Below are 18,849 nucleotides of genomic sequence, written 5' to 3' on the forward strand. Positions count from 1 at the left end.
ATGATTAACCAATCAAAATAAAATTGATTTAACTGTTTCGTTTTAGCATTGTTGTAGCCACATTAATTTTGTTATTCACATAACAGAATATAGCAGCAGTTTGTTATGGTCGCGGTTACATTTTTGCGTACACTTTTATTTCTGTAGGGATTTCTTATTTGTCCGATACAATGAATTTTATCAAAGTGGCATTAGTTGGAAACCGGATGTGATATTATTTTTCCTTGATACGAAGCATACTTGTTTTTGTATACATTGGAAAAATGCGAGTGAGATAAAATTAAGAATAACTGATAAGCGATAAAAACTAATCAAATACATTTAATATTGCAAGGAGGAAGGGGAAAAAAAGGAAAAGAAAGAAAATATCTCTCGGCAAAGCATGCACGAGCTTTTATCACCATATGAACTGCCGCTCGAGAAAATCGACTGAGCAGTGCCGTAGCTATACGTAATCGACGCTGATAGCAAAGAGTAGGTACAACAATAAAAGCTATCATTCTTTGCTTAGAGAGAGACGCCATGATAAACCAGTTTAAACGTCCATTCGGCAATTATCGGCAAACTTCGGTAATAATCGGCAAACTGCGGTAAAATTTCAATGGCTAAGCACACATTTATTTTGTATCTCTACAATTTCTGTTTGTAGTGTTCAATAATTAATGCTGTCACGATTATTTTTTCTTTTCTGTAAATAAGTGCGAATCGTCGAATATTCTGGAAATGTTTTCGGCATGCTCGTTTCGCAAGCAGAACATGATCCAGAATAAAAAGGAAAAAAATTACACGTTCGTTACCAATTTCTCACTATAAAACGCGATAGAGGTAAAAAATGACGTGGGATTGTTTTTCTGGACATGATAATGGCCCATTGTTCAAACACATGAAATTATGAACAAATATGATCATTAACTACGAATGTTATATTCACGCGGAAGATATTTTAAAAATTTAATTATATCAATTTCTTAATAATATAAGATAATAATAATTGTAAGATTATCAAGACTGTTTTATTAAAAATTTACCTACTATCTAATTGTATGTTTTTACATAAAGGAAAGAAAGCCCGCACAGAAATTGATTCGCTTTGTTTTATATAATTTTGTACGCAACATTTTTTAACGTACACTGCAATATATATTTGCAAATAGGAAAAGTGCATCGAATAAAATTCATTAAATTTAAATTTCTTTCTAGCCTTGTAGATTAAAGAACGTAAAATGACGGGATATGTAATTTAATTATTGAATAAAAATGGATTTGTTTTGTGGGGGTTTAGTGTTCAATTCACTGAGCCGCGAAAATTCACGTTTAGTCCAGCCTGAGAGCCCGTAGGTGTAACATGTCAGTTTTTATCAGCGCCGTTTTTAGACGAATGCGTACGGTTTGAAGCGAAGTAATCCCGGGTATTTTTACGCTCGTGTACCGACCATCAGTCTTTCTCGGTATTCCGCCTTTAAATCTTCAAAAAAGCTGTTGCTACAAAGAATACACAAACGTCGAAGGCAGTGCGCGCGCAAAACGCAGGCTTTTTCTATCTACCGACTCGTTATGTTCTTTGCTCCGTATAACGAAGATCGATGATTCAAAGGATCGTTTGATACCGCGTGTTCTATTTTCGAAAAAAATAGTAAATATTTCAAAATCGTACCACGTGATCTATAAACCGAAAAGTGCATTCCCGACGGACCGTTCACGATTCCCAGTGTCGTTTTTATTCTGTTCAAGTGATACATGTTTCTATTAACGAGATATGAGCCGTTTAAACGTTCAACGTTCGCGGAATATATCGTCTCCATAACCATTTATTATCCATATAATATATCGATATCGAATATTATATATTTATGATCGTCGAATGGCAATTCGTATGGTAGATAGTGTGAAATTTACTTTCCGAGAAGAAGAAAATTTCTGTTAAGTTGGTGAGAAGGAGAAGACACTAGACAGAGTTATTTATGTGATCTATTTTCACGCAAGTTGTGTTACCTTACTGGCCTAAAAATATCTGTGAAATTTGATTAGGCACAGCTTGATGCTGCGGTATTACCTATTCGAATATTTATATCTATTCGAAAGTGATAAATTCGGTAAATTTTTCGATTAAAAATTCCTGTTATTCGATAACATTGTACACGATGTAATTATAATAATATTCCATTAAATGCATTTTCCATATTGCTTTGCTAAACGATCGACGAAACAAATTTTTATATCATAATTTTATATCTCTATAAATTAAAAGTCTTCTGTAAATAATTTTCATGGTGACAGTGAAACGATGAACAATGTATAATAACGTTTTTTAAAAGAACATAACGGTTGTAAGAGAATACTACTACTGCGACTAAGTATTACAATATTAGTTACAGTTATACAAATATAATAGTAGCGTTTAATTATAAAAAGTGACAATAATTTGAGAATTGTTTCATTCGATATTACAAAGCAAGAGTTTTAATAGATAAATATAGAATTAAAATCTTTTTTTTTTTCTTAATTAAAAAAATCCTCTTTCGCTTGATCGAGTAAGAGTGATTAATGATAGATATTTGAAGTATTTTTATTTGATTGACTTGACTTAAATGGAAAATATAGTGTTCAATTAAAAAATTGAACTGAAAATTAAATTTTCAAGATATCTTTGTGAAACAAAAATGTGTTTATTCGGAATATATTATGGAATTGCAGATTTCGATTTGTGCTTAATTAAAGTGGTTTAATATTTTATATTATTTATGCAGTTATAAGATTCATTAAATTATTAAATTGTTGGGAGTATTTGATTAAAATTTGAGTTCAATAGAAAACAAATATTATTTAGACTTTGTATGTGGTAGTTCATGGTGAACAATAAAATTCCTTGAAATCATATTAAAGACTACAAGAGATATTATTAACTCAGAATTTGTGTGTAATATACCGTAATGGACAATAAGACGGCTAACTCGTTTTTAAAAAAAGTTGAACAACACGCAAGAAAAATACATTCGTCGTCACCGGAGGATAATGGAGAGAATTGTTCGTTTGAATCAAATTGTACACCGATTGAAGTTAAAGAGGAAATAATAACCGATGAAATCCAGGTACAATATGTTTTTTCTTTCATAATATTGTTTTTAATGTATTATACAATGATTAAGAATTTAACTAAACATCGTGGATCAAAATGAGGCACTCGAAGATGCTGGAAATATTATTATAAATATAGAAATACCATAATAAACATACAAAATAAAACGTAAACTAAGAATAAACATAATAAGTTGAATGGATAAAATAATAAATTCACATACATGTGACAGTGGCTGATGACGGTTGATTGGCAAAGTCACGTATTCATGACAATGGCCGTCAAAGAATTAAGATTCTAATTCGCTTTCTAAAGAACTCCGAAAAAATACACGTTTCTCTAAAGGCTGAGTTCAAATATACTTCAGATTAAAAACAGACACACTTCTTATCTGTATCTTTTTCGCCTCGTTTTCTTTATCATAAGAAATCAAATCCACTCTACAATTGTTTGAATTATAATCTAAGCATTCAGTAGAGGTTGTGTAAAAATCCTGTGTCTTGTCTATCAAGGGAGGATTCTACATCTCTTGATCTGTGAAGATCCATTATAAAACGTTACCACGAAATTGACCTTTAATGACTTTTTCAAGGTCAAATTTTTGTACGATCGCATCGTATTCTATTTATCGAGAGAAAGAAACTTTCAAAACGAACATGATAAAAAAAGTTTTACTATTATTTGAACCGATCTCTTAGTCGCGTAATATAATTGCAGTATTAATCTGTATTAATAAACAATCATATAATAACATAAATTACGTGTTTTAATTAATTATCCAAATATATTGTAATCAGAACACCTTTCTATCGAAACGTTCTGTTACCTAAATAGAATAGTACGATCTCTATTTGGACAATCGGGAATTCGCATAGTAGAATGTTCGTATACTATAGTATTTAGATAATTGGTGTTTAGATAAGGGAGATTCTATCGCATTAGAGTATTTATTGAATGTTGATAAATTTTGATATAATAATAAATTATGTTATATATTATCGTAGGAATATGCAGCGACTACGATGAGCGAACTATTGGGTTGGTATGGTTATGACAAAGTAGACAGTGGTTGTACGAGAAGTTTAAACTTGGATCATTTTACATCCACACTTGATACAAGAAGTAGTCAAATGGTTAAAATGGACGAGAACTTTATTCTAAACAAGCAAGCACCAAAGTCTCCGTTGCTAAATGCAACCAATTCGCCTTTTGATGTATCAAAATTACCACTACCACATTCTGTGAGCAGTTTAAATACTGTGGACAGGCAACTGATATCACCCCCACTACCAATGAAAAAAGTATCGCTTGATTCTACATCTACAATTCCTTATAAAAATTATTCAGGTTCTATTTGCTCAGGTAAGTTATAGAAAAACATATTATTATTTTTATGCATATACTGGTTTTGCATTACAAATCGTACTAGTTATTATGAAAGTGACCTAAATCATACATTTCTCGTTTTAATTTCTTTTAATTCTTTCAATAGAGAATATATCTTGTTCCTGGTGTGGTCGAATTACCCAAATATGTAAATCAGGAAGGACTAATTCTCTTTCCTATAACATGATAAATACTTTGGGACATTTTTGTAGTGAAGCTTGTTTTGCTGCTGGAAGAGCAGTTTTTAAACAAGCAAAAACATGTGATTGGTGTAGACACATAAGAAATTCAGGTAGTCATGTTGATTTTCAGGTATGTAAATAGAATTCAAAGTACACAAACTTACGAAACTTTCGAAACAATAGAGATATCGGTATAAACAGAAAAACCTTAAAGAAATATTTTATTGTAAAACGCGTATTTTTAGAGCCTTACATATATTTATTATAAACTAAAATTATATAACATGCAATGTGTTCTTTTAGGATGATGAAAGTCAACTTCAATTTTGTAGCGATAAATGTTTGAATCAGTATAAAATGAATATTTTTTGCCATGAAACACAGACTCATTTAATGCTTCAAGGATTAAACAATGTTTCTTGCCATGATACAGAAAAGGGTAATTTAATAACACCAGAACTTTGGTTTCGAAGTTGTCAGTCACCTCTAAATAGTTCTACAGAGAATACGTTTATAGAGGATGAACATGTGACCTCTAATTTATCATCACCTTCCCATGACAAAGGAAAGGAAAAAAATCAAAATGAGATTGAGAAATCATTAGAATCTAATCGAAAAGCAATAAGAAAAAGAGATTCATTTTGCATTCGAATATGTACCAAAGTCAAAAATAATAATAAAAAAAAAATAAATTTCCATACTGATATTAATAAAAATGATGTTAAAGAAGACATTAAAGAACCAACGTTGGTAACCGAAGAAAACAAATTCGATCGTTTCGTAAATAATCAAAATCATTGCAAAATTAATTGTACAGAAAAAACTGTTCTGAACTGTAAGGAACTTGAAAAAGATCACAGATTGATGGATGTTGTAAATCATGATTCGTACGATCATCGACACAATAATATATTTTTAGAAAAGAACATACATGTAAAAAATATAAAGGATTTGCTAAAAGAAAAAGAACATGATCTATCGGAAAACGTATTAAGATCACCAAGTTGGTTTGCAACTTCAACTGCACCTGTGATGCAATGTGAAACTCCATCTGCAGCTAAATCCTTTACAGATGAAACTATTCAAATAGAATACAAAAAACAAACTAATGCGTCCTTAAAAGCATCATCGCCTGTACAACTCGATCAAGCTGAATCTTCTATCCATACATTGTCTGCAACTCTTTTACCTCCGGTTACAGTCCTTGTACCATATCCTATACCTGTACCTATTCCTGTACCTATTCCTATTCCTATTCCTATACCAACTCCAATTCTTAGTAAGTTAATGACTGGCGAACAAGAAGTTAAAGATGCAAAATGTAAGAGTTTGAAATGCAACAATTCGATAAAAAATAAGTGTTCCGTGTCTTGTGAATCGCAGTTGTGTATAAATACAAACGTATCAATGACAGAAACCTCGCAGCACGCAACTGCAGCAAAACTATCTTTTTCATTGTCGCCTTCTAATACTAAGAATGAAAACAATGACAATCAACGTTTACTAAAATACAATACAAAACCTCCAAGAAAAAGAAAACGTTCAAATGAAACTAAGCTTCAGTTGAAAAGAAAAAATAAATTTATACCTGCTTAAAAAAGACAGTTTTTTACCTTAGGAAACATTCTTTTTTATTGCATACGAACAAAGATTATCACAAAGAGATGACTTGTTAGCTAGGCACCTACAAACTAAACGGAGCAAGGGCCTAGGAGAGAAGGTCTTCGCGCCGCCTTACTCCCACTACTGAGGCCCGCTCTGACGTTACGCTGCATAGTAGTAAGGTCTCCACAACCACGAGAGATACATTTTTGTTCCATTCATAGCTAGTACGGTTACGCCAATGTCCCTCAGTCTTGTCCTATTCTACTCTGTCGCTATACGTTTTGTTCGTGTCCTTTGTCACGCGATGGAATTGTAGTTGTGAACGACTCAGCCAATAATGACAATACGTGTGAAACCAGGCGTCGCTATTACGCTACGGCCAATCGGCGTGCCTAGCCATCAAGTCCTCTCTCTATAGTAGATTCCACTCCATAAACTAGTGTGAAATGCATATTTGAAGTTTCAACACCATCTCTATGTTTTTTTCAAATCTCTACAATTGTTGATAGTATTTTAAAAGTATCAGACATTCTCTGAACCGATAAATTTCGTTTTTCTCTTTAAGTTACGAATTTTATCCTTGTCAGTCTAAGAAAAACAAACGTTTCTTACTGAAAATCGTAGCGATGTATGTTCTCACAAGACTATGCTTTTGAGTTAAAAACTCACCTTTTTTGTTACTTTTTTCGGTAATATATTCAGTGTTATATTAACGTGTCGCGTGTGCATCTGTCTCAAAGTTTCGAGGAAGACTGTTTGCTCCGAGAAGAGTTCTAGTTGACCGGCAACCGTTGCCGTTCAAATGGTTCAAATAGTCCGTCTCTAGCATTGTCGATGACAAGAGTGATCCGTGCTGTCTACCCCGATCATAAAAATTAAATAAATTTACTCGGTGTTCCACGATTATCGAAGGCGCGGCAACAACCTCAATTTTGTATTTTCTTCTATTTACATCGCTATGATTCCTAGTAAGAAACAATCCTGTCTACATGTAAAACCCCTTAGTTGGATTAGATCTCCTCTTCTATACAATATTTGTATAACACAGTATCACCAATGTTCCTATTTCTGCTGACAGAGGCAGAATCTAAAAAGGCAGTAAAACATTGTAAAACATTGGCCAGCAATAATATAAACTTAATATTATTCAATTTATACAAGTTATGTTCAGATCACATAAATTTTATAACGTCTGAAAAGAAATTCAGTTATCTAGTAAATAAATTTTTGTTGTACAAAAAATACTACATGTAATAATTCTATAATTGAGATATAGGATTATAAAGAAGATATAGTACCATAGAAGAATATACTAAAAATGAAAGTAATAAAAATACTAAATCATTTCTAGGTATGCATAAAGACATATTCGTTCTGCAAACCAAACAAAAGATATTTCATAAATGCTACACTGACTGAAAAATCTAAAACCATTGAAATCATAGAGTAATACTTTCATCTGCTGATTGATGATAAAAAAGTACTATGTATAGAGTAAAAGTGTAGCTTTTTCGTGTCCACTTCATTATGTCAATTATGTTTTATGACAAATTTATAGATATTTGGCGATTTATGTATTTTGAGGATTCCATTATTATTATAAAAAACATGTATGCAATGCACATTAACTATGCAAGAACCAATATTCTATGTATATTTTGTAAAAAACTACAATAAATATTGTTTATTTATACTTTATAAATCTATTTCTTTTTATTTGTATTCACGCCACATATTGGATATTACAAACTATATTCGTATATTATTTTTGAAGTAATGTTTCCTGTTTTCTTAAGCATTAGTGATATTAAAAATATTAAAGAATTGAAACAAAATTAATACCCAACGAACTTATTTTTAAATGAATATGTTCGAAAGTAAACATTTAAGTCTAAATGGATCCTGGCGAGATCGCCCGTATCGTCGCTAGAACCAGAGGTGGATTTAGGTATATACTGAGTAGGCTATAGTCTAGGACGGCAGTTTTGGGGAAAAATTTGTTAAATAATAAATAGTAAATATTAAAAAATTATAAAAAATACTTTCGGATCTAACATTTTAAGTTTGTATGGTCCTCCTCCAGTTACCCTTTCCCTTCATTGTGGGATAGATAAATCCGCCTCTAGCTAGAACTAGTTGTTCGAGAGTTAATTATCAAGTTTAAAGTCGAAAATATAAATATGAATATATAAAACAATATTAGCAATTCATACAAGAGTATGATGACATATTAATGACAAACTAATAACCTAATAACATTCGTGTATATAGGTGTAGTCTAACCTTTAAGCTGGTACTCTTTTAGGGTTTAAATCATACATACGACGCATACGTTTCTTCAATTCTTGTGGAAATTTGTCATAACATTTTTTACAGGCCGGTTTCAAATCAAATTCAAAGAACTTGGTCTTTTGATTCATTTTTTGATCACAAAATGCACATGCAAAGTGATGAACACACCATGCTTTGTTTAGAGCTGTAAAAACTGAAAAATATAAAATACATAGTACACAAACAACTAATATTTCCTTTCAATTTGACAAAAAATACATAAAAAAGGATTACATCGTACAATGTTTTCAATTTAAAAGATTTATAGTAAAATTAATTATCTTTGCATAAAGGACACGACAATATAACATCTAAGAACTTGAAAATTTTACTTAACTATATATTAATTTTTGAAGTTATTATAAAAAAATTAATTTCTTGAATGTAATAAAATAAACTAATTTACCAAATTTAAATAATAATAACGCATAATAAACGTACCATCGCCAGAAATTACTTGGTTGCATACAAAACAAAGATTTCCAAAGAGTTGATGGTAATGAATCTCGCAATAAGCTAAACCTTTTTTTTCATAATGCCGATGACCTAAAAATGGTTTTTCACATTTTGCACAAACAAAGTGCTCAACATGCCAGTGTTTACCCAAAGCAGTTACTACACGTTCTTCTATAGGACGTCGACATGCTCCACAAATAGGAATTCCCATTTTATCATGACATCTCAAACAATATAACTCATTCTAAAAACATTAAATACCAAACATAATATATAAAAGTAAAATTTTGAATCTTCAGAATACACTACTAGATCAATACCATTTCATTGGCAGCATATCCTGGCCTAGAATTCACTTCTCTAGCATCAGAATTGAGTTCTACACCACAAGCAGAACAATTAAAATGATATGGATGATAAAGTTCTCCACGAAAACGTAGGGGTTTGTCATCGATTACTCCACTACAAAACGTACACAACATATAAAGTTATAGATCAAACTTTTTTAGAAAAAATTATAATTTTGTTACATAAATGAATTATAAATTTTACTGTAGAAAAAAAATAAAAACACATACTGGCACTGGTGACAAATATATTTTCCAAGTGCTCCAGCTTTCACACGTGCATTGCAGGTATGACATAAAGCTCTACCCTGACATTTAATAAATCCTGCATCAGCCAATTCTCCATTACATTCTTCGCAACGGAAACAACTTGGATGCCAATTGGCATTCATTGCTTTTATTACACGACCAATAACAAATTCTCCTATATATGAGAAAGTTTAAATTTCATATCCATAGAATCAAATATAAACAATATCACAATGTTTATTATAATTTTAAAATATAATACCAAATTTAGTTAAATAGAAAGTGATTTACCACATTTTTCACAGCAAGGAGCAAACAATACATGAAAATCATGCTCACAATATTTATACCCCTCAAATTCATAAAATATTCCATCTGGAAATGGACGAAAACATTGTGCACATCTAATAAAATAAGAGGTCAAGACAATTATTTATGTTGAGGTAATTTTAATTGTTTGTAGTCAAGCTTAATGTTTCATAATTAAACTGAATTTAATTCATAAAATATTTTGTATAAAAGTAAATATATCAAGTACTAATAATTAAATATTCTCACACGAAACATTGAGGATGCCATAACTCTCCATGTGAATTAACAATTTTTTCATGAGCTACAAAACCTTCCTTACATCGAGAACAAAACATATGATCCAAAGACATTTCTGTAACACTTTGGTAAAGTTTAAATTGTTAATAATAACATCTAATCATAAAAACAATCTATAATACATACCAAATGTTTGGTAACAGTTGATAAATAATATTAAATAATACAATAAATTTTTGTCTTATCATTTTAACATTTATTAAATTAATATGTATTTGAATTTTAATTATTTCTAAATCTGTCACAGTTCCATGTAAGTAGTATTTGCATTTGAATTTTGTAAACAAGTAGTATGTATAATTTTACTGAAGCACAATTATAAGAAGAAAAAGTAAATGAATTACAAAAGTGGTAACTATAAATAAATTTTAATCTGGGATTAACACAAGTTAATAAAGTACATTTATTAATTAATCTTTTAATATTTAGATAATAAATAGTTCATGCTATATTATTATATTTCTGAAACTAAATAATTATTTAAATTCTGATATATTGTGATCCTCAATAATTTCAAATTGTTTATTTTTTTTGCAATAAATAAATTTATCAGGATCATTTATTATATCATATTTATGCCAATGATGCATTCAAACTAAAGTTTAAATATCTATATATTAACGGATTTAAAATTATATACCTGTAAATTAATTTTCGACGACAGAAGAGATATCCTATAACAGTATGTTTCACAAAAGAAATAATTGTGCTTACCCTGGCATTCTTTTAATAAGGTAGAATTAATTAAATCTCACGAGCTTTGTCCGTGTTTTGTTATTCTTTCAAAAGAATATATAGAATAAATATTTAAATATTTATCTTCATTCATTAAAGATTATTTAAAAAAGAGAACTTTTCTCTTTATAAATTAATACTGTTATTCATCATTAACATGGTATTTCCACTTTATTTTTTCAAATTATATTTTGTATGTAAAATGCACACATTGGACACAAAATACGGTTTTGCGACAAACTCAAGATGATTCGCTGTAAACTAAAAATAAAAATTACGTCACCAAATAATGCACCGCCTTTTCCACAATATATGCTTTATTTAACTACACCGTCCAATCAGATGATAGAAATTCAGAATTGCCTTTTGCGAAGCGTTAACCTCGAACAAAGAAAAGTACTAAATATTCAATATGCAATATTTTTACATTTACATAAACATTTTAATATTATTACACTTTGATTAATTTCACTAATAGTATAATATGAATTTGCAAATAACAATTTGTTACTTCGTAAATTTCTTAATAAGTTAAAAATATTTTTTCAAAGTAGGCGATTATAGAATTTGTTACACTCGATAATGTTATTGCTGCTGAGTGTAAACATATGAACTGGTTTATATGCATATTAATTATCGACCTTTGAAAATTCTGAATCAATCTCTGAGAACCTAATGATAGTACAAGTGTGTTATTTTTTTGTCCAGGAGCGTACATATGTAATATAAAAACTTTTGATTAGGTTACTGATTTTAGTAGCATCTTGCTGAAACAAAACTTCTAGTTAAGTGCCACTTTTTTTCGTTCTGTTAAATAGTTTGCTAAAAAGAGATGTTAAAAAGTACGGAAAAATATCAGCATATGATATTTCTTTGAAGTTAGGTATATGTCTTTATGCATTATACGTTGGTACGGTTAGAAAATTAAAGTTTTTCAATTGATCTAGTTACTTATGAACAGTGTTACTAGACGGCAGATCAGTGCTCAATGAAAACTGCTTAAATGTTAACAAAACAAAGATCGGTGTACAAAAGAAACTGCCCTTCCATTTATGTACAGTTTCTGTGATGTACAGTTATGTGAGTCTTTTCTTCTTGCTCTTGAAACAGCTGAAATCTGACTACGTTAACCAGCATACGTTTTCGAGTTTCGACTGATCAAACACTTTTACTTTCTGATCTATTTACCACTAGAACTAACCATTTGCGTTGTATAATTAACACAATTTTGTACGTACAGTAATGATTCTTAAATTAAACATTGCTCCGAAGTTGGTATGTTCATTTGTCCTCTTTATTTAGTAATTATAATAAACGTTGACTCAATAAAATTCGTAAAAATAACAAAGTTATAGCCATTTAGAGGGAAGAGTACGCAGCGGTTAATGACACCAGAAATTTTAAGTGCGTTTTTCGTGAAACCATATTTGCAAAATTGACTGACATAATGTCACAAATTCAAATTGATTAATGGATTTGAAATTTATAGAAACATGCCTTTATAGCCGGAACTAGGGATATTAAGATGTAATGTGTTATTCTATTCTTTTTCAATCTCAAAGACGAAAAAAACGTGGAAATTGAGATATTAAATTTTTTTAGTTCAACCTGTAATTGTATGCCCATTAAGTAGAACACATTTTGATTCCTTCGTTTGAGATGAGCAGAATAGTCGCTATGATGTCAGCTATATGAATCTGTTTTTCGAAATAGTCTATACATATCATCATCGAACTCCTATATTTTTTACTATTTTGTACTAAAAGAATATATGTGTATCCTCAAAAGATAAATGACAAAGTGAGCAAAATATTTGGAGAGGTAGTTTCTTTTGGGCACCGACTTGTCGCCTGATAATACTAGATTGGCTTTTTCAATCCCTCCAGACCCTCTATAATCAACATACATGTATTTACGCATGACTACAGCTGCTGCCTATAAATGCTAATTCAGTGAATAGTCTCTGAACTGACCACCATCCATGAGAAGAGGCCGCTAAAATCACCACCAATTTTCAGGTCGGTATGGTAGTCAGATTGAGCCACGAAAGACCATAAGGAGAAAACACAGACGAGGTATGCCACTAGACCTTTCAACTAATGTATTTGTTCGGCCCATTTCTCTGGGGCCCTAGAGCCCCCCTATCATTTTGGCGTCGCTCTCAACATTACCAATAGGCTACAGAAAGCAACCATAGCGCCTCTTATGGTAGGAAATGAAATTACAAGAATTTTTTGTTTCCCAACGGAATGAAAGAAGATAGGTTGCAGAGACTCACAGCTGACTCCTGGACCCTACCCAGAATATCAAACGCGAAAAAATATTCACAACACTAAAGACAAGTGCGATCAAATTCATATTACTTGCAACTTGCAACGCGATTAATATTCGTATTTTGTAACACTTCTGCAATTTGAGATTAATGTTTATACGTAACTCTATACTGGAAAAGCAAACGCGAAAATTTTCATTATTCGCAACCCTAAAGTTAACTATAAAATTAATTATAACATTAATGCAAACTGCGATTTATCCCAAAATACTGATTGTAGTAATATAAGTACCATCTGAAAAACTACAACTACTACAACTACTACACTACTACAACTACTACAACTACAGACAAATACAGTGACAAAGTAGTAACAGAGAATGATTTTCCATCCTCATCCGAAGATGACGATGAAGAGCCATTTGTTGTAGCCCGCTCTTGAAACAATTTGTCAGGGCCTCTTCGACTCCGCAGAGTCTTTTCTCTCTTCGGCGGTCCAGCCAAAACCTGAAACTTAATACTAAGCTCAAGGTTCCGTGCAATACCCAGTCCTCAAACAATGCTACGAATTATTATAGGAACAGGTGTGGACAACCTCGAGCGGGACGAGCGTTTCGGAGAATCTACCGCGGGTGACCACGACCGCGAAGTGTGACTGTAAAGTCACGCGATTCCAAAAATCGAAACTAAAACCAAAACAAACTGTACAATCAGCTTGCATCGGCTAATGTTTCGACTCTCCAAATCGAACTACAGGAATAGGTCTGCCACAGAAATAAAATCTGTAACAGCTCCATCCTGACCCTACCTACTTACAACTAACACACATACCAGAAAGTTAAGTTACCTACCTACCTAACGCTATATTTAAAAAATTCCAAAACTCATTCTCGCAAGCAAACACTCCACGGTTCTCACGCATAATGTCCGGGCGCAAGAGCCTAAACTAGAGAGGATTCCCCGGGGTTCCTCCGACACCCGAACATTGTAACAACATTCATACTCTAAGGTACGTACCAATTTCCTGAAATCGGCTGACAAAAACTAACGACCATTGCGTGGTTTTATTATATGTATATATAAGCATTTAAACAGAACATTTTAATATTGTCATTAATAAAATATAATATGTTTAAAATTGAGAAGTTAATCTATTAAGCATTCTATAATATTACAGTTGTGTATGCAATATCAACTATTGGCAAATAAATGGTAAGTAGAAATTTTATATTATTATTATAATTGATGAGAATCTAGTATTAAAAAATTCTAAACTACAAAATAATGAAGTTTTAAAACGACGCACTTCCACAGCCTAACCACACACACATGTGAAAAGTACGTCGTGCACGATACACTAGCATTGTCAGCCGCCCATATATAGATTATTGTTATAAATCTAAGTCATCGTGCCCATTGCCTTCGCTCACCCAAGTAGCACCTGGGCACTTGAGTGAGATTAGGCAATGAACACGGAAAAATGATCTGAAAATCCTGAACTAGAAAAATGATTACTGTGAATACTAACGAATAACGAAATAGTAAATATTATTAGTAATGAAAATTATTCTAATTAAAATTAAATTATTTAAAAGAAAATACTTTAGTCAAGACTTTACGATAAAATAATTTATTTTGAAAATTGAAGATAAATTATAAAAGCAAACTAATTAAAAATTCAACCCTCGGGCAATTCTGTCATCAAAGCATATTTTTTAAAGATGAGTGTAGTATAATATATAATGCATGATTCAAGAATTTATCCGTCGCGAAATATTTTCTTGTGCATAAATTGAAACATATTTTTCAATACGTATGTTGATACAAAGTTATTACTATGGAGCATTTATTTGTCTAATTAGAAATCGCGGAGCACAAGAAAACCCTAGCCTACGCTAAAAAAAATATAACAGTACATGTTACTACTCACGGGTATGATTCATACCCGTGGTCACTGCATTCGTCAAAAATTTGCACGTATACAACTGGTCACCCGCGTCGATTCGGACCTTTTTGTCCTACGACGTGATTGGGGACCAGAGGAATAAAAATTGGCATGCAACTCACCAATTGTAGAATGCAAGCACCCGCACGACGATGTTGACTAGTAGGAGTCATCAGCGAAGTCATTCAAGATGTTCCTGGATCCGTAAGTAGATACGTTGATGGGATGTTAGGATTCTGTAAAAAGAAACAGCAAATAACACCCTATCTCTTAAATTGTAGAGATTTTAATTTTAATAAAAAAATGACTGCTAATATTGAAAATGTAATGTAGCAACATTTCAAAGAAACAATTTTTTTCTAAACGTGCTCGGAATAAAGTACGAAGATACTTACATTTTTTGCTCGTAGGCATCGCCAAATACTCCTGCTCAGTGACGCACTGACTCTATTATCGCGATTCATGAAGCAAAGAGAGCCCCGGTGCTCTGACTAAAATTCACGAGAGCTCAATATACACTGACTCGAACTTCGCGTGTCTCTAAAATCGAAACGATAATTTACTAGAAGCCACTGTGCTTCGAAAAACAAGAAACTTTAAACGATGCAAACACTGAATTTACTAACCGCATTGCGCGCGGTCATCAAAATTTCTAAAAGAAAAAATGAAAATTTGGGATTAGAAATAAAAAATAATTTAATAAACACACGGATCTGTCTATCTATCGATTCAGTATTAAATTTCATTGATAAAAACACAAAAATTGGTAAACATATGTAGGTATATACTCACTTGTTATAATGAAGTTGCGTTTACCATTGCTGAATTTCGTCTCTTCTCGATTTACGATTTCCAAGCATCAATGGCGTCCATCCATTTCATGCCGGTAGCGTCCCTTCCAGCCGAATTGCAGCAAAGTCTGTAACACAAATAGAACAAAAATTACGATCCGATACGTTAAAATAAATGCATCCACACCTTAATTAAAGATCGACTGAACTCGAAATATGATCTATGAATTGATAATTTCGTTTGCAGACATCATAATTGACGTCGATTAGACATGTACGAAAATGCACGAAACTGACTCGACTTTTTTCGCGATTCCGGCAGAATATCTAATAGATACGTATTAATATTACATGAAAGCATCAACAAAGATTAACAGAGAGTACTACGAACGATTTTGGGCATTTAGATGACAATAATTAAAAATTACGTACCTAATTAAACGCGAAACTGTCAACGCACTTATCACCCCACTTTCCAGACGAAGACTGACGAACAGGATCGGACACGTCTACCGCGCGAGGAGTGGGGAGTGGGGTGAGGGAGTCACGTACCCCATCTCGATTCTTGATGTATACTTCGAAGGAAAGATTAAGCTTTATATTTCGAATAACATTGAGGATATACATATTTAGGATTTGTGGCTGTGAAATTAATATAAAAAGATATCAGAGAAATAATTAATTACTTAATGATGTATTATCGTTATATTCTTATGACGTCATAATGCAGGCTTCTCATTGGCTCTGCTTGAACATCGATACATTCGATAAATTCGATAGTGTCTCTTAAAAATGACATATCGATTTATTATACTATTCATAGGTAATTAAGTCAATCGCAATATCTACTTAATAAAATGTAAATATATTAATCTTTTATCGAAAAATTAATCAATACTTTTCATGTAAATTTTGTAATTGATGTATGGAATACGAAAAAACATTAATATTCACAATGTTTAACTAAATGACTGTTCTAATCTATTACTCGTCTGTACCTATTTCTTGTGTATTGTAAAATATTTCTAAAAAGTAATTTTTTTCCTACCATTGCTAGCATTCGTAAGCCAGGAAACTCGATCTGTCCGTGTTTATATCGTTGCTCGCCGGCCTCTCGACTTCACCTTGGAACTGGGCTCGCTCATGATTTCTTGGTCGCGTGGCACGGGAAACTGTGTTTTTTACACGTCCACACGATGCATTGTCTGTGTCGTTAATCCGTGTGTTACGAAAAAATTATTGCTGCTGACATCTGCCTGCACAACAGATTACCCACTGGTATCGTCACAGAATCACGACAGGCTTTTATGTAGATCTAGTGAAAATTGAGACAAATAACTTTAAAAAATATACTATACACAAAAGGAACATTCATATAAGAAACTGATTGAAATTTAGGTTGAAAATTAATATTAATACATTATATGTTTCTATGATTAGAATTAATATATTTGAATCGATCTAGTAACTTGTGCATCCAATAACAGGTCGATATTCAATGTTCAAGTAGAGCCAATGAGCGGCTTGCATTCTGGCGTCACAAGAATATAACGTCAATTAAGTAATTAATTGTTTGTTTGGTATCTTTTTGTCTCTATTTTATTTATTTTTTGTATCTACTTCATTTATTTTCAGTTATTCGAAATATAAAGCTTAATCTTTCCTTCGAAGTATACATCAAGAATCGAGATGGGGTACGTGACTCCCTCACCCCACTCCCCACTCCTCGCGCGGTAGACGTGTCCGATCCTGTTCGTCAGTCTTCGTCTGGAAAGTGGGGTGATAAGTGCGTTGACAGTTTCGCGTTTAATTAGGTACGTAATTTTTAATTATTGTCATCTAAATGCCCAAAATCGTTCGTAGTACTCTCTGTTAATCTTTGTTGATGCTTTCATGTAATATTAATACGTATCTATTAGATATTCTGCCGGAATCGCGAAAAAAGTCGAGTCAGTTTCGTGCATTTTCGTACATGTCTAATCGACGTCAATTATGATGTCTGCAAACGAAATTATCAATTCATAGATCATATTTCGAGTTCAGTCGATCTTTAATTAAGGTGTGGATGCATTTATTTTAACGTATCGGATCGTAATTTTTGTTCTATTTGTGTTACAGACTTTGCTGCAATTCGGCTGGAAGGGACGCTACCGGCATGAAATGGATGGACGCCATTGATGCTTGGAAATCGTAAATCGAGAAGAGACGAAATTCAGCAATGGTAAACGCAACTTCATTATAACAAGTGAGTATATACCTACATATGTTTACCAATTTTTGTGTTTTTATCAATGAAATTTAATACTGAATCGATAGATAGACAGATCCGTGTGTTTATTAAATTATTTTTTATTTCTAATCCCAAATTTTCATTTTTTCTTTTAGAAATTTTGATGACCGCGCGCAATGCGGTTAGTAAATTCAGTGTTTGCATCGTTTAAAGTTTCTTGTTTTTCGAAGCACAGTGGCTTCTAGTAAATTATCGTTTCGATTTTAGAGACACGCGAAGTTCGAGTCAGTGTATATTGAGCTCTCGTGAATTTTAGTCAGAGCACCGGGGCTCTCTTTGCTTCATGAATCGCGATAGTAGAGTCAGTGCGTCACTGAGCAGGAGTATTTGGCGGTGCCTACGAGCAAAAAATGTAAGTATCTTCGTACTTTATTCCGAGCACGTTTAGAAAAAAATTGTTTCTTTGAAATGTTGCTACATTACATTTTCAATATTAGCAGTCATTTTTTTATTAAAATTAAAATCTCTACAATTTAAGAGATAGGGTGTTATTTGCTGTTTCTTTTTACAGGATCCTAACATCCCATCAACGTATCTACTTATGGATCCAGGAACATCTTGAATGACTTCGCTGA

The 18,849-nt window shown here is 32.1% G+C and overlaps 2 protein-coding genes across 5 annotated transcripts; one reads left to right on the forward strand and one right to left on the reverse strand.

The window, feature by feature from the left end:
- The first annotated feature begins 1,350 nt into the window (after positions 1 to 1,350).
- Positions 1,351 to 6,240, forward strand: Sobp (Sine oculis-binding protein). Of its 3 annotated transcripts, none has more exons than XM_076767532.1 (5): positions 1,351 to 2,093; positions 2,748 to 3,089; positions 4,081 to 4,438; positions 4,569 to 4,774; positions 4,948 to 6,240. In XM_076767532.1, the coding sequence occupies exons 2-5, from the start codon at positions 2,931 to 2,933 to the stop codon at positions 6,238 to 6,240; spliced, it is 2,016 nt and encodes a 671-aa protein (XP_076623647.1). In that variant the 5' UTR covers positions 1,351 to 2,093; positions 2,748 to 2,930. The 3 variants fall into 3 exon arrangements, with proteins under 3 accessions (XP_076623647.1, XP_076623730.1, XP_076623792.1); XM_076767615.1 differs by having other exon boundaries at positions 2,802 to 3,089; XM_076767677.1 differs by having other exon boundaries at positions 2,909 to 3,089.
- Positions 6,241 to 7,929: 1,689 nt separating this feature from the next.
- Stck (LIM zinc finger domain containing stck) lies at positions 7,930 to 11,275 on the reverse strand. Of its 2 annotated transcripts, none has more exons than XM_076767936.1 (7): positions 10,956 to 11,275; positions 10,191 to 10,304; positions 9,924 to 10,036; positions 9,615 to 9,807; positions 9,357 to 9,498; positions 9,022 to 9,280; positions 7,930 to 8,734 (listed from the first exon to the last, which is right to left on the reverse strand). In XM_076767936.1, the coding sequence occupies exons 1-7, from the start codon at positions 10,961 to 10,963 to the stop codon at positions 8,535 to 8,537; spliced, it is 1,029 nt and encodes a 342-aa protein (XP_076624051.1). In that variant the 5' UTR covers positions 10,964 to 11,275; the 3' UTR covers positions 7,930 to 8,534. The 2 variants fall into 2 exon arrangements, with proteins under 2 accessions (XP_076624051.1, XP_076624143.1); XM_076768028.1 differs by having other exon boundaries at positions 10,882 to 11,275.
- Positions 11,276 to 18,849: the final 7,574 nt, after the last annotated feature.

Source organism: Colletes latitarsis, chromosome 1, assembly GCF_051014445.1.
Source record: "Colletes latitarsis isolate SP2378_abdomen chromosome 1, iyColLati1, whole genome shotgun sequence".
Lineage (NCBI taxonomy): Eukaryota > Metazoa > Arthropoda > Insecta > Hymenoptera > Colletidae > Colletes > Colletes latitarsis.